Here is a 13574-nt window from a genome sequence, read left to right as displayed (position 1 = left end):
TCTGAATCAGGCCGGGTGTGTTTGGAAGGTGCCAAGGGGTTGGGAAGCTTACTGTTCTTCTGGGAAGCCATTTTGAGGGCCACGTTCTCAGCCTTCAACTTCTGGTTCGCCTGTTTCAGGAACCGGATGTGGTCTATCGCCTTCCGCAAAATGGCCGATTTGTTCAGCTGACCAATGGACAAAAACAAACAAACAGGGAGATCAATTAATAAGAGGGACAGACTCCAGAAATAGGACCATTGAGGTAGCAGAGAGGTCACAAATACTGTATATGCTCAAATACTCTTATTTTAACTTAACTCTTATTTAACTTATTTTAACTTAACTCTTAATTTAAAAAAGGAACCATCCCCTGGTGAAGGGCAAATGTGTCATCTGTCCTGGAAGCACTGACCCTTCTCTATTCCTTCATCCATCCTTTAGGATGAGCAAAACTAGTTATGCTTGCTGGAATTTCATATGTTCTTTGGCATTGTTTTCCTTTGCTTCATGCTTTAGATCCTTTGTTACATGTCCCTAAGTTTGACCCTTGACTTATCCACAGGTTATATTGAAATCCATAAATTTGGCCCTTGACTTGTACAGTTATATATATGGTATAAGCCACACGCTGCCCCACTGCCCCAGAGAGAAACGCAGGAATACATACCTTGGCGTCTGTTCCCACCACCAAGTCCTTGAGCTCAGCAATCCTGTCATTGATGGAGCAGCGGTACCTCTTCTCGATGGCGTTGTGCGCAGTGCGCTTCTCGCCTTTGTTCTGGCTCGCCAGTGGCTTACCAGTGGTCAGGCGGTTGATGGGCAGTTTGTCCGTATCCACTACCAGTGGCACAGTGGCCAAAATGGTACCTCCACTCATCAGGGTCTGAAAGAGAAGAGCAAAGAAGAAGAGTTGGTTTCCCTCCTTCCTCCTTCTGGACAGCATCCAGTTTTGCAAAGCGGATCCTTCCCATGAGCGGGGGTTTGGTTCCACCCATCATTGCATGAAGGGTATAGACAGCACGATGGCAAGATATGGGCACTTACTGACATCTGCAGAGGTGCTGACTGGACGGAGGTGGTAGTAGCCAGGGAGGTGATCCCGGTGGTGGCCTTGGCCCCAGAGACGGTGGTCAGGAGCAGAGAGTCAGCCTTGATGAAATGGGGCTGCAGAAGGACCTGCGAGAAGAGCAGGGAGGTCAACACAAAGAAGGCCTCACCAACCTCCCAGCCATGTGGACTAGCAAACCAGGTTGCCTTTGGCCCACACCACTGTCACTCACCGGGACTTGCTGGATCTGAGGCTGGATGACCTGGGATCCGTTGGGGGCCAGGATCTGCTGTGGGGCAATGTTTTGGAGTGGGGTTTGCACAGCCACAGAATGGGGCTGCTGGGACGTCACTGGGACAGTGGTTGGAGGAGGCTGAGGATGCCCTCCTGGCTGGGGAGCTGAGAAAGAGAGAGGAGCATAAGGTGAATCCTATGGTGTATCTACACCACAGAGTTAAACCAGTCTGGTGCCACTTTAACTGTCGTTGTTCCATCGTAGAAGAATCCTGAGGAAAGACTTGGGATTCTCAGCTAATCCCAAGAAGAGTAAATCAATGGGATTCGGTCATGTCAACACATGTGTAAACTCAATGGACTCCAGAGGTCTCCTCTAATTGGGAGTAACAGTTTCATTTAGGCCAGATTTTCCCTTCTTGGGTTTGTTTGCTTTAGATTTGGTTTTCCCCACTAGCTCACACTACTTTGATAAAACTCAGAAATACCTTTCTGATTTGGGAAGCCCGCCAAAGGTTGCCCTGAGAATTGGGCCTGGGTGACCGGAGCAAAACTTGGAGGTGTCCTTCTGGGCGAGGAGAGCTGGGCTTGTGGTGGAGAGCTGGCTGTCACAGTGACTGGTTCTTCCTCCTTGACATCCATCAGAGTTGGGTTTGGGTTTGGGTTCAGCCCAACCGTTGGTGGGGACGGGAAGCTTGTTTGGGTCGGTGATGGAAGCTGGAACAAACTGGAGGAAGGTGGGTTGCCCATCCCCAAGTAGCTGCTGAACAAGCTGGGCCCATGTGGGTTGGGTTCTGGTGGGGCATTTGTGCCAAACGGACCATCGAAGAGACCGGGGAAATCACCGTCGTCTGTCGTGATCAGTTGCAGCATGTCTGGAAAAAGGCAAAAAGGTGGTGGTTGTTGCTTAAAATAGATTGCTTAAAGTAGTGATTTGGAGACCACAATTCAAATCTCTGCTCGACCTCAGAAACCTACTAGGTTACCTTGGGCAGGTTATACTCTCTCAGCCACAGAGGAAGGCAAAGGCAAGCTGAGCAAATCTTGCCAAGAAAACCCCATGATTAGTTCATTTTAGGATTGCTGTAAGTCAGAAACAACTTGAAGGGGCACAACAACAACAGCAATAAAGGCACAGAAAAGAAAAAGAAATGTAAATTTTTTTTGCTTTTCTTCCACAGAAAATGAAGAAGAAAAATGTTGCCTTCAAATTTCAACAATTGCAGTTTCAAATGCAGATGGAAACTGAAAATTTGTTTGCACCGAAAACAACATTTTCCCTGGGACTACAAGGAGGACCAAATGAGTGTCGCTCCCCAAGAAAGCCTTCTGCATGACATTTTTTAATCAGTCCCCAAATATTTAGAAAACAAGAGGGAGTGCAGAATTCATATTAATGGAAGCAATGCTTTGGTTCTGCCCCTCTCCTTGCCTCCAAGTCTCCATCCTCCCACAGCTCCAAATGCCACTTTTACAGCTCAAAACCTCCCCTTCTCTGCCACCCAGCTTTCCCAAAACCACAATCATTTCACCTTCCCACCGTGCCCTCTCCACTCGCTAGGGAACAAGACCCACATTTAAGGTGGGGAAGACAAACACCTGGAAGTTGCTTCTCTGCAAAGCAAAGGGGTAAGACCCCATATCAGAGGGGAACAGCACCTTCAAAAGTGCAATCCATTCCAGGAGGTCCAAAGTGGCATGCACAATTGGGTAGAAGATACCAGTGTCCTCTGAACCTGTCCAGGAGCGTGCAAACTCAGACTTGACAAACTTTGGACTGTCCAGGATTAGACAAAGTCAGACTGGACAAACTGTGGACCGGTCCAAGAGCTTGCAGACTCAGACTGGACAAACTCTGGACCGGTCCAGGAGCACGGAAACTCAGATCGGACAAACTCTGGACCGATCCAAGCACTTGCAAACTCAGATCAAACTCTGTACCTGTCCAGGAGTGTACAAACACAGATCGGACAAACTCTGGACCTGTCCAGAAGTGGACAAACTCAGACTAGACAAACTCTGGATAGGTCCAAGAGCATGCAAACTTGAGTCGAGCTTTTGGGACAAGAGCAAGTTGGGATGGACTGTGCAACAGGCATGCATGCTCATTTATTTTATGTATGTTAAAGGCCCTCCTCCTCCAGCAGACAGCCTCCTCCTCCTCCTTCCTTGCCTCCGCCTCCCGCTTTGCTGGAATGAGGGTGGAATTGTGAATCACGGATTTAGCATGAGGTGATCCGCTTTGGCCAATCAGGGCCGGCCCCCAAAGCCACCGCCGCAGCCTGCAAGGTGAATGGCGCCAGGGGTTACTGCCGGGCATGCATGCCGGGTTAACCCCTTCCCCACCTTTGGGGGCGGCAAGGGTTACTCTAGGTCAGCTGTCCCAGTTCACTTTTTCAGGGCCGGAGAGCTTTAGGAAGCAAGCATGCACGTTGCACACCCAAACCCACAGGTTCACACTTGGTTTTATTCCTTGGCAATGTACAGCATGCATCCTTGTGACTGTTGTGGCCATTGCTTTACTTTCTTTGCATGCAGGCTTTTAATACAATGTGAGCTGTGGGTTTGGGTTCCAGGAGGAATTGCAAAATGTCCTCCATTCTGCGCATGACTAAGAAATCCAAACCCACTGGTTCACACTTGGTTTTATTCCTACAAATCCCAGGATTCCATAGCACTGAGCCATGGCAGATAAAGCAGTGTCAAACTGCATTAACTCTGCAATGCAGATGCATAAAGAAATGGGCTGTTTGGAAAGGCATGAAAGGAATGACCCAAAGAAGCCAGCCAAACCAAAGAGGAGGGAAAATTGCAAACCCAGACAAACTCAGACACAGAGACAAGCAAAGGCACCCAAACACAGCCACGCAAGCGATGCCCGGGTCTCCTCTGCCCTATTTTCCCAATCGGGATGTGCCCTTTGCCCCGTGTCAAAGTCCCCTCCTGACGCTGACTCCGAGTTACCCCTGCTGCTGCAGGAGAAAAAATATCTCCAAAGTTGTGTTTGTCTTGCACACAAAAGCTTTTGACAGCATTCTCTTGACAAACATGGAGCCATGCAAACCGCCGAAGGATCCAAACTATACATGCAGCAGAAGAAGATGCTAGAGTCCTGGCTTTAGTAGGATGGAATGGGCCTCTTCAGACTGTAGGACTAAATGTAGGGGGAGTGACACCTTTAGACTCCAACTCCCAGAATTCCCCCAGCCAGGGGGTTCTTGGGATGGACAGGAGTGACCACCCCTCTAGGTATCCATCCCTCTCTGATGTGTCACCTGGTGTGGTCAGTCTTTGGATGGACCACCCCTCTAAGTGTTCACTCCTCTCTAAGATGGTCTACCAGGAGGGTCTTGGGAGAGATGGCAGTGACCACCCCGAAGGATGTTCATCCCTCACTGAGGTGTCACCTGCTGTGGTCCATCTTCAGATGGACAGAAGTGACCACCCCTCTAGGTGTCCATCCCTCTCCACTGTGTCTCCTGGTGCAATCTACCAGGAGGGTCTTGGGATAGATGGGAGTGACCACCCCTCTAGATGCTCATTCCTCTCTGAGGTGTCATCTGGTGTGGTCTACCAGGAAGGGCTTGGGGCAGATGGCAGTGACCACTCCGCAGGTTGTTTCCCCTCTCTAAGGTGTCACCTGGTGCAGTTCACTAAGGGGTTCTTGGGATGGACAAGAGTGACCACCCCATTAGGTGTTCCCCTCTCTTTCGAGGTGTCACCGGGTGCAGTCCGCACTCACCTAATGACGCCAATGGTGGCAAGAGCTGGAGGTGGCCCAAAGTGGGCATCATGCCCAAGGTCCTCAAGCACCTCAAGTTGGCACTGGTCGGGAACACCATGTCACACTGCCTTTCACACACATACATCCTCCGACAGGAACAGTTTATCACTCTCTGCCATGTTAGAAATTTGAGGACTGAATTAAAAATTAATGGTGGGAAGGGGTATTTTTATTGGGGGGGGGGGAGAATGCCATATTTTTGCATAGCTACCACTCCTAGTTGCAGCCTTACAACCTCCAGAAGAAGATCCCATGAATTCCCCCTCATTTACAAACCACAAATAAACCAGCAGGATTTATATAAGAGACGCCTTACATAACGGCAGTCAATTCTGCACTGGTTCAGAGTCATCATAAAGGGGTTTAAGGTTCAGCTGCTTCTTTGAGCTGCCTATCCCCAGTCCTAACACCCTCAAGATGTGTTAGACTACAACCCCCATCAGCCACTGGGACAAGGCTGGTTGTGGATAATGTGGTTTATAGTTCAACCACAGCCTGCTCTATAGCCTTTTGCTCCTTCTTTTTTCCAAAACCATGGAAGGAAACCATGCCATCCTCCAAATATTATTGGACTACAACACCCAGCATCCCTCATTGTCAACTATATCATATGTTCTCTTAAATAATGTTCATCCCTTTATAAGATCCTAATGTTGAGGTGGAATCTTTTTTCCTGGCTTGCATCCATTGTTCTGGGTCCTAGTCTCTGGAGCAGCAGAAAACAAGCTTGCTTCCTCCTCAATATGGCATCCCTTCAAATACTTAAACAGGGGTCTATCATATCACCCTTTAACCTTCTCTTCTCCAGGCTAAACAGACCCAGCTCCCTAAGTCACTCCTGATAGGGCACTCTTGTTTCTTCTCATGAGGACCACCACCATCACCATCCCAGAGAAGGCATGCTTTTATCTTTTTGTGTGGGTTTTTCGGGCGATGTGGCCATGTTCTAGAAGAGTTTATTCCTGACATTGTGGCTGGCATCTTCAGAGGATGAATATGTCAGGAATAAACTCTTCTAGAACATGGCCACATCGCCTGAAAAACCCACCAATAAACTACGGATGCTGACCGTGAAAACCTTTGACTTGACAAGGTATATTTTGCCAAGAGTCCCACTCCAGAGCATTTGATGACTCTCATGCTGGCAAATCTGGGTTTGGGAACAGAGGGCAGGAGGAGTGCCCTGCAGCAGGCCGCCTTCAGTCTTTGCACAAGAGACCGAACTCTCTTCCGCCAGAGAATATGACCGACAGTAACCCAGCCTGTGACGTCAGTCCCTCCACACACCAACACACACATGCGAAGTGTTGAGAAGCCAAGCAGCTGGCAACCATCCAGGGACGATGGTGGCAATAAGAGGGTGGCAAACACAGAGAGCTGGTGCTGGTGCTGATGGTGGCAGTGGATCTCACACTCTTCTCTTCCAGGTTGGAAGCCATCTCTCCAGAAAAACCTGCTGCCCACAACAGCCTTCTTCCAGGCAGAGAGATGTTGCAATGCTCCCAATGCTGCTGCTTGGTTATATTTCTCATGTGAGGGTGTTGTGTAGAAGAAAAGAAAAAGCACATGGGTAAGGATGGAAAGACTTTGGGCAAGTCAAGCTCTCTTGGCGTAAGAGGATGGCAACGGCAGACCCCCAGTCTGAAGAAACATGCCAAGAAAGCCCCGTGATAAATGCACCTTAGGGTCGCTTAAGTCGAAAACAACATGAAGGCGCACTACAACAACAAAGGAAAGCATGGAATGGGGTGGAGGATTCCTGTTCCAGGAATGGGAACCAGATTCCCATGCAAGAAGAAAATAGGTTCTTTAGCAAGAGCAAAACACACAAACACACAAAGAGAGAGACACAAAGATTGCCCCAACTCAGCTCTTTCTCTCCCAAGCCTTTACTTTTGAAATTGTTGGTGCTTTCCAAAACCACACATATACACCCTTATTAGTTGTTGTTGTTGTTGTTTCCAACATCTTTTTATTGCCCTCTCATCCACAACTTTTCTGAAATCATAATTGTACCGAACATTTAATTACACTCATCCATGCATGCATTTCATTACATACATGCACATGTTTTTCTGGCACACACTGACTTGAATCATATCCCACTTTTGCTCCCAAATTGGGTACCCAGCCCTTTGGTTCCCTTCCCACACATTGCCTCCTTCTCTCTTATGAAGGCTATACAATCCTCTCACATACAATTTCATCTGGAAAGTCACACAAACACACAAACTATACATTTGCCAAGGGAGGTTATGGGTTCTGCCCCCCACATCCCTGAAGATCTTGATAGGTCAGGGAGGGAATAAATAAGGCACCCCTGAGAAAGAAAGGAGAAGACTAAAAGGGAGAGGGAAAGACATATGGCCACACATCTGCTTTCCACAGAGATTTTTGGGGCTTCACTCAACCCACCCCAGGCCCTGAACCCCAAAACAAAGCAGGGAAGGAGGAGGGCTAAAGATCCCCTCCATAACCACCATCACAATGCAAAAGGTTTTCTTTCCAAGTGCAAGTCCTAAAGGGAAAGGGGGGTGTCCCCTTTTCCTCTATACCCACATCTCCCCTTCTCCCAGGGGTGCCTCAAAATGAAGCCATTGGGGTGCCTTGGATGATGATGATATTGTTATTGTTATTATGCTCAGCTGACGTTTTAAGTCCCTGCCCTGCCAGGAATTTGGAGACAGAAGGGAGGGAGAAGAATCATTATGGAAAGGCAGAGTTCTTTGGGGCTGCAATGCTCTCCATTTGCCTCTCTCCTATATATACATATATACATAAAACACCAAACCCACCCCAAACTCACCATCGATGTCACTCAGAAGCGCAGTGTCAATTTCATTGGATTCGTGGAGAGTCAAGGAAGGATCCAGGCCCTCCAAGGGAGCCTCCTCGAAAGGAAGGTTGTTCATCATGATGGTGGCAAATCTTGCATCCAAGAGGAAAAACCCTTACCCAGGCTGCAATATATATCTATCTGTACAGATAGATATAGATATGGAAAGCTGATGCTTTCACCTCCTTGGCAACCAAAGCCAGAAGAAAAGGAGGCTCTTGTTGGTGGATGCAGCTGAGACACAACAAAAGTCCCAAGGAAACCAATACAGCCCCCAAAATGCCCAAAGCAGCTGGGTTCCTAGCTGTGCGTCATGGCGCACCAAACCTGGCATCATCCATGGTTTGGAGCCCTCCAAAGTGGTGCTGATGGCAAAGAGGAAGCCTTGCCCAGTTCTAGACTGGAGCCCCAGTCCAAAGCTGCTACTGGGCAGGCTGGGGGCGGAGCCACAGCCCTGAGGGCCCGCCCCTCAGCTCCTGCAATTGGGTCCCCCCCACCTCTCCAAAAGGAAGCAGCTTTCTCATTGGATTCAGTGCTGCTGGGTTTCTGTGTTGCTTGCAGATATTATTTGGGAGGGAAAGGAGGAGGGTTCAAGGAAGACACTGGGAGTCACTGGGACAGCTGCCCCTTTGCAATGGGTAGGATTGGTGCCCAGTGCAACAACTGCCCCCTTCTAGGAAAAATCTGCCAAGACTGGTGCCACCTGAAAAAGGCTTCCTCAGTTTTTGACATTTGCACCATTTGCAAAAGTCAGCTCTCCTGTTTGAAGTTTCTTCGAGGGTCTTCTTAGGCCAGGAATCCCTCAGAGGTGACTTTAATGGTGCCTTCCTCAGAAATATACTCTGCAGCAAGTGGCCTGTGTTCGTGGTCTCCCATCCAAGGACTAACCAGGGCTGGCCCTGCTTAGCTTCCGAGATCAAATAGGATCTGGTTCCTTTAAAGTATTTAGGGAACAAAGTTGGATTTCTGTCTCTCATGCAGCTGGGAAAGGAATAAAGTGGAAATATAATAATCCACAGGGAAAAACCTGAGGATTGGCAATTTGCTGTTTAATCCCTTTTCCTTTTGCAAAGGCCATTAGCCTTAATGGATTACTGGCAACATAACTGAGATTTTGTTTAAGGCAGAAAGGTTTTCCTGCTACTAAAAGGTGGAAAGAGCATCAGCTCAAAAGCTTTTCCTCTTTTTAAGGACCATATATATATATATATATATATTGTTTCTTTTGCAATGGAAGTATATACTTTGTATATAGTCAAATGCATTGTCATAAAAGGAAGATCTTGCTCCTGTGACTTGTAGAAACAAGAGTCACAATGAGAACAAACCCAGGAAGGTTTTGTTGCAACAACAACCACAAAAATTGCATTTATACAACAAAGGCCTTCCTTTCAAAAAGAAACCCAGAAAAGTAAATATATATATATATTATTGCAGGTTATATTTAATGTTTAATAATCTGGATTATTGTCACTTAATGAAAAATGTTTAATAATCTGGATTATTGTCCTTAATGAAACATGGAAATCTATGGGATTGCAATTAAAAAGAGGGAAAAAGAAAAAGGGGGAAATATAGGATCTTTTTTGAATTGCTTCTTTTATTCCTAATTAAATCTGGAGGAAGAAAACCAGATCCAAAAGTCATTAATAAATTATTTTAATGCAAATATTATTATATAATAAATAATGAAATAGGACTTTAACCATGGCAGCGAAAGCATTAATTCTTCAGTGCAGATGCAGCCTTGGCGTTTCACTGTCAGTAGCAATAGTTCTGAGGAGCCCAGTCTATTCTCCTGTATAAATTAATTTTTGGATTTTAAAAAAATTAATTAAATTAATTAACCTTCTGGACTAAGTGCACTACCTTGCAGGGCTGTTTTGTGCAAATAGTCACTGCAAATGCATCCAGCCTAATGGGAAGAGGAGAGGAAAGGGTTAATCTTTGCCCAGCCCTGGGTGGGCGTGGCCTCGAAGACAGTCAGCCAATCAGCGGCGGCGCAAGGAGGGAAGCCCCCGCGGGGAGCAGCGGGGAAACACCGCCTGTAGTACCAGCCGACGCAGCCAATGAGAGCGCGGCTCCGCAGTGGAGTGATTTTGCGTCACCGGCCCCCAGGCCTGGGATTACGTCATAGAGGGCGGGGATCTCCCGCCTCCACGTGGAGAGGAAGGTGAGAGGCAGGGCTTGCCAAAGAGACACGCCTCCTTTGGGGGCGGGGCTAAGGTTTAAAGGGGCCGCGCAGGAATAAATGTAGGCTGCTTGCAAAACAAGCCTTTTTGAGTTAATCTGGCACTGAACAGCTAAAATAATAATAATAGACTACAAATCCCATCATTCCATGGCATTTATCCATGGCAGTTAAAGCATTAATTCTGCAGTGCAGATGCAGCCTTGGTGTTTCAACAGCAATAATTTAATAATGATATTATAATAATAAAATAATATAATAAAATAATATAATTTAATAATAACTTTGGGAACTTTCCTCTTCCTTCCTACCCTTAAAGTGACTTATTTGGGAGGGGAATGCAAGTTCCAGAACCCTCCTCTCCTTGTTGGGGGGATTCTGGGAGTCCTAGTCCTGAAAAATAATTCCTGGAAGTTATAGTCCCAAAAAGTAACGTTTAAAAAGTGTTTGCTCTTATTTTAAGTGCAATAATAATAATAATAATGCCCCTGAGCCCGTGCAGAGGGCTTTTGATTGCCCTCTAGAGCAGAAGGAAGGATGGGTCTTTTGAGTGGTTTCGGTCCATGACACACTGCAGAAATAATCCAGTTTGAAACCACTTTATCTTCCCTGGATCAATGCTATGGAATCCTGGGAACTGTAGTTTTGTGAGACATTTAGCCTTCTCTGCCTTGTGCCACAATAGACTACAATTCCCAGGATTCCCTAGCACCGAGCCAGGGCAGCTAAAGCGGTCTCAAACCGGATTATTTCTGCGGTGCGTTTTGGAGACCAAGGACTTGTTTGCATCAAGGGGGAAAAGCAGACGCAACCTTTCCTTCTTGTTAATAAAATTAATAGAGATTTAAACCGCTCCAGGCCTTTCTCTCTGAGTCTGGTGCACAATGGCGGCAGCAGCGCATTCAGAAACTGTCCTTTTCCAAAGGCTTTCTGTTGCGTTTCGCTCCCTCTGCGCCGCAGCCAAGCTTTCATTCTGCCCCAAAACAGAAGCTAGCACTGTCTTTTACTAGAATAGTGTGGCAGACAAAAGGCACATGACGCTGCGCATGATGCGCTGGAAGGGACGGCAGTAGACAATGCCCAGGCCAGATCGGCCAAAGAGACCCACAATGAAAAAGCCATTTAGTGCAAGCGTTCCTCTGGGAGAGGCCCATTGCAGGGCGAAGGGTTGTGGGGGATTCTGGGAGAGGTCAATACTTCTGTGTAACCCGCTTTGATCTGCCAAGGGAAAGTGGGCTATAAATAGTTTATTATTATTATTATTATTATTATTAATTGCAGAGTAGGAGTTGGGGGGATTCTGGGAAAGATCAAGTGTCGGGGGATTCTGGGAGAGCTCAATTGTAGAGCAAGAGTTGGGGAAGATTCTGGAAGTGGCCGATTGCAGAGAAAGACAGGGGGATTCTGGGAAAGATCAAGGTTTGGGGGGGATTCTGGAAGAGGCCAATTGAAGAGCAAGGGATTCTGGGAACCGTGATCCCCCCGTTTTAAAAAATGGTCTCCAAGGAAGGAAAACACGAACTTGAAAAGACTGCCACATTCACTCCCCTCTACCTTTTCTTCCAGGTTTCCATCCAAAGCAGGTTGGAGCGAGGGACTTTCTGGCTCCGGGTTTCGCAAAAGTCCGGAAGAGATCCTAAGAAGCCTTGCCAAACTGTTCCGAAAATCAAGAGACGTTGTTTCAGCCGATGTCCAGTTTGCGCTAATGGTCATTTTATTGGAATACTTTCCACATGCAAGAACTGAAAATGTACAGAGAGAGATAGGAGAGAAAGACGCACGCAGACATGACACACAGGCGACTCCTGGAAGGAAGGAGAGTTAAGTGACAGCACTCCCAGACATGAAGACATCGCTGCTAAAAGGAAAGAGAACCAAAAGGACAGTTTTCAAAGGCATTGAACAGTTATTATTATTATTATTGTTATTATTATTATTTATACAGAGCTGTCTTTACATATTTTATCTTTAAAAACGAAACACAAAAGTTACTTCCCTTTCACGGCCCAAAACTTCTCATCGCCAAAAACAGGAATAAAAACACAAAGACGCAAAACCTGCATGTTTTCAGTAAATAAATACAGTATTATCCGCTTCTCATCTGGACACAGCTAGGCTTTTTATCCTTTTAAATACATGGATGGATTACTTATGACGCAGGTTACGGAGGGAAGGTTAAGGGGCGTAACGGAGGACACGGAGGGCGAAAAAAGAGCGTACGCTATTCTCATTGAAAGTGTATTGAATAGGATAGCCTACGGAAGCGTTTGCTCTCAACGGAGGGAGAAATGCAAGGCATGGTTATAGGTGGCATCCGGACCACAAGTGGCTTTCTTTTTCCCAGTTAGAAATCCGGACGGATACCAGTTCGGCCGCTGCCAGAGGTTTTAAGTACCGTAAAGAAGACGCGGGGATATCTAAGCAAGCTGCTTCCCAGGAGAATATGGAATGGGGACTGCACAGCCCTTTTTGGACTCTAAGTCCCACAAGCCCTCGCCAAGGCAGCCATTTTGGAGCATCTGGAGATGCATTGGCATCAACATCTGGAGAAGCCAATGAAAGGCCCTGCAACTGCAAAAGGATGCTGCTCCATACGTTTGGAAGTACCAAACCAGTGACCCATTTGGGAGGCAGGTGGTTTTTAGTTTAAGAGGCAAAGAATTCGTACTCGACACCAAAGAGGTAGACAGAGAAGTCTTGACTGCTGTTTTGCAAATGCTGCCCAAAACCTGCCTGTCTCAACCTACTTTAAAGCCACTGTTGTTCGGGTGAAGGTGGATTTCCCTTTGGATGTGGTTGGACTGCAACTCCCAGCACTGGAAGGTGAGGTTCGACATCCTCCAGATGTTTTGGACATCAACTCCCAGAAGCCCCAGTCAGCTTATCCGACCGTCAGGAATTCTGGGAGCTGATGTCCAAAACATCTGGAGGACCAAAGTTTGGGAAATCACTGCATCAGAGAAAGAGCCATTTAAAGAGGCCAGTTGCGTTCCTTTTAACTCCTCTGGAGTTTGGTTTCTTGTCCTGGATGGAGAAATTGAGAGATAGCAAGAGCTTGGAGGAGAAGAAAATAATTCCTTTTGGGTACTCCAGCTCCCAGAATCCTCCCCGTCTTCTATGAAGGATGATGAGATCTGCAGTTCCAAAAAGTAATTTTTCCCTTCCAGCCTATGAGGCCTGACCTGAACAATAAAATTTTGATCAATGGAAGGAGTCTCCCCAATGCACAAAAACTAGAAGAGTCAACCCAAGGACAAAGGCACCCTCTTTTTAATATCATGTTGGACTAAAAGCACATGATGGGAGTTGTAGTCCAGCACGTCGAAGGGGAGGGCGCACCAGGCTTTCGTTGCTTTGGGGTTAATTACGTTGGGCGAATTTAACAAGCTCTTTTTCCTCCTCCCGCTCGGACTATTTACGTTTTGCACGTGGTCACGATTCGTAACAGAGTTTGCTATTGCACCTGTCCTAGATAAATCTTCTACATGTAACAGCTTAA

The 13574-nt window shown here is 46.9% G+C and overlaps 1 protein-coding gene across 2 annotated transcripts in view; it reads right to left on the bottom strand.

Annotated features, from left to right (window-relative positions):
- The window catches only part of SREBF1 (sterol regulatory element binding transcription factor 1), a 28286-nt gene that overhangs the window by 12287 nt on the left and 2425 nt on the right, over positions 1 to 13574 (bottom strand). Inside the window, exons 1-6 of one of the 2 annotated variants that reach the window (XM_042437830.1) lie at positions 7855 to 8351; positions 1753 to 2139; positions 1263 to 1429; positions 1027 to 1158; positions 650 to 865; positions 53 to 167 (exon numbers count right to left, since the gene is read on the bottom strand). In XM_042437830.1, coding sequence (XP_042293764.1) covers positions 53 to 167; positions 650 to 865; positions 1027 to 1158; positions 1263 to 1429; positions 1753 to 2139; positions 7855 to 7963 — 1126 coding nt within the window. In that variant the 5' untranslated portion in view covers positions 7964 to 8351. Of the gene's footprint in view, positions 1 to 52; positions 168 to 649; positions 866 to 1026; positions 1159 to 1262; positions 1430 to 1752; positions 2140 to 7854; positions 8352 to 13574 lie in introns of those variants that run through there. The other variant, XM_042437831.1, reaches the window with a different exon arrangement.

Source organism: Sceloporus undulatus, chromosome 8 (assembly GCF_019175285.1).
Source record: "Sceloporus undulatus isolate JIND9_A2432 ecotype Alabama chromosome 8, SceUnd_v1.1, whole genome shotgun sequence".
Lineage (NCBI taxonomy): Eukaryota > Metazoa > Chordata > Lepidosauria > Squamata > Phrynosomatidae > Sceloporus > Sceloporus undulatus.
Note: the sequence above shows the minus strand (reverse complement) of the source record. Positions and strands in the feature narration are given on the sequence as shown.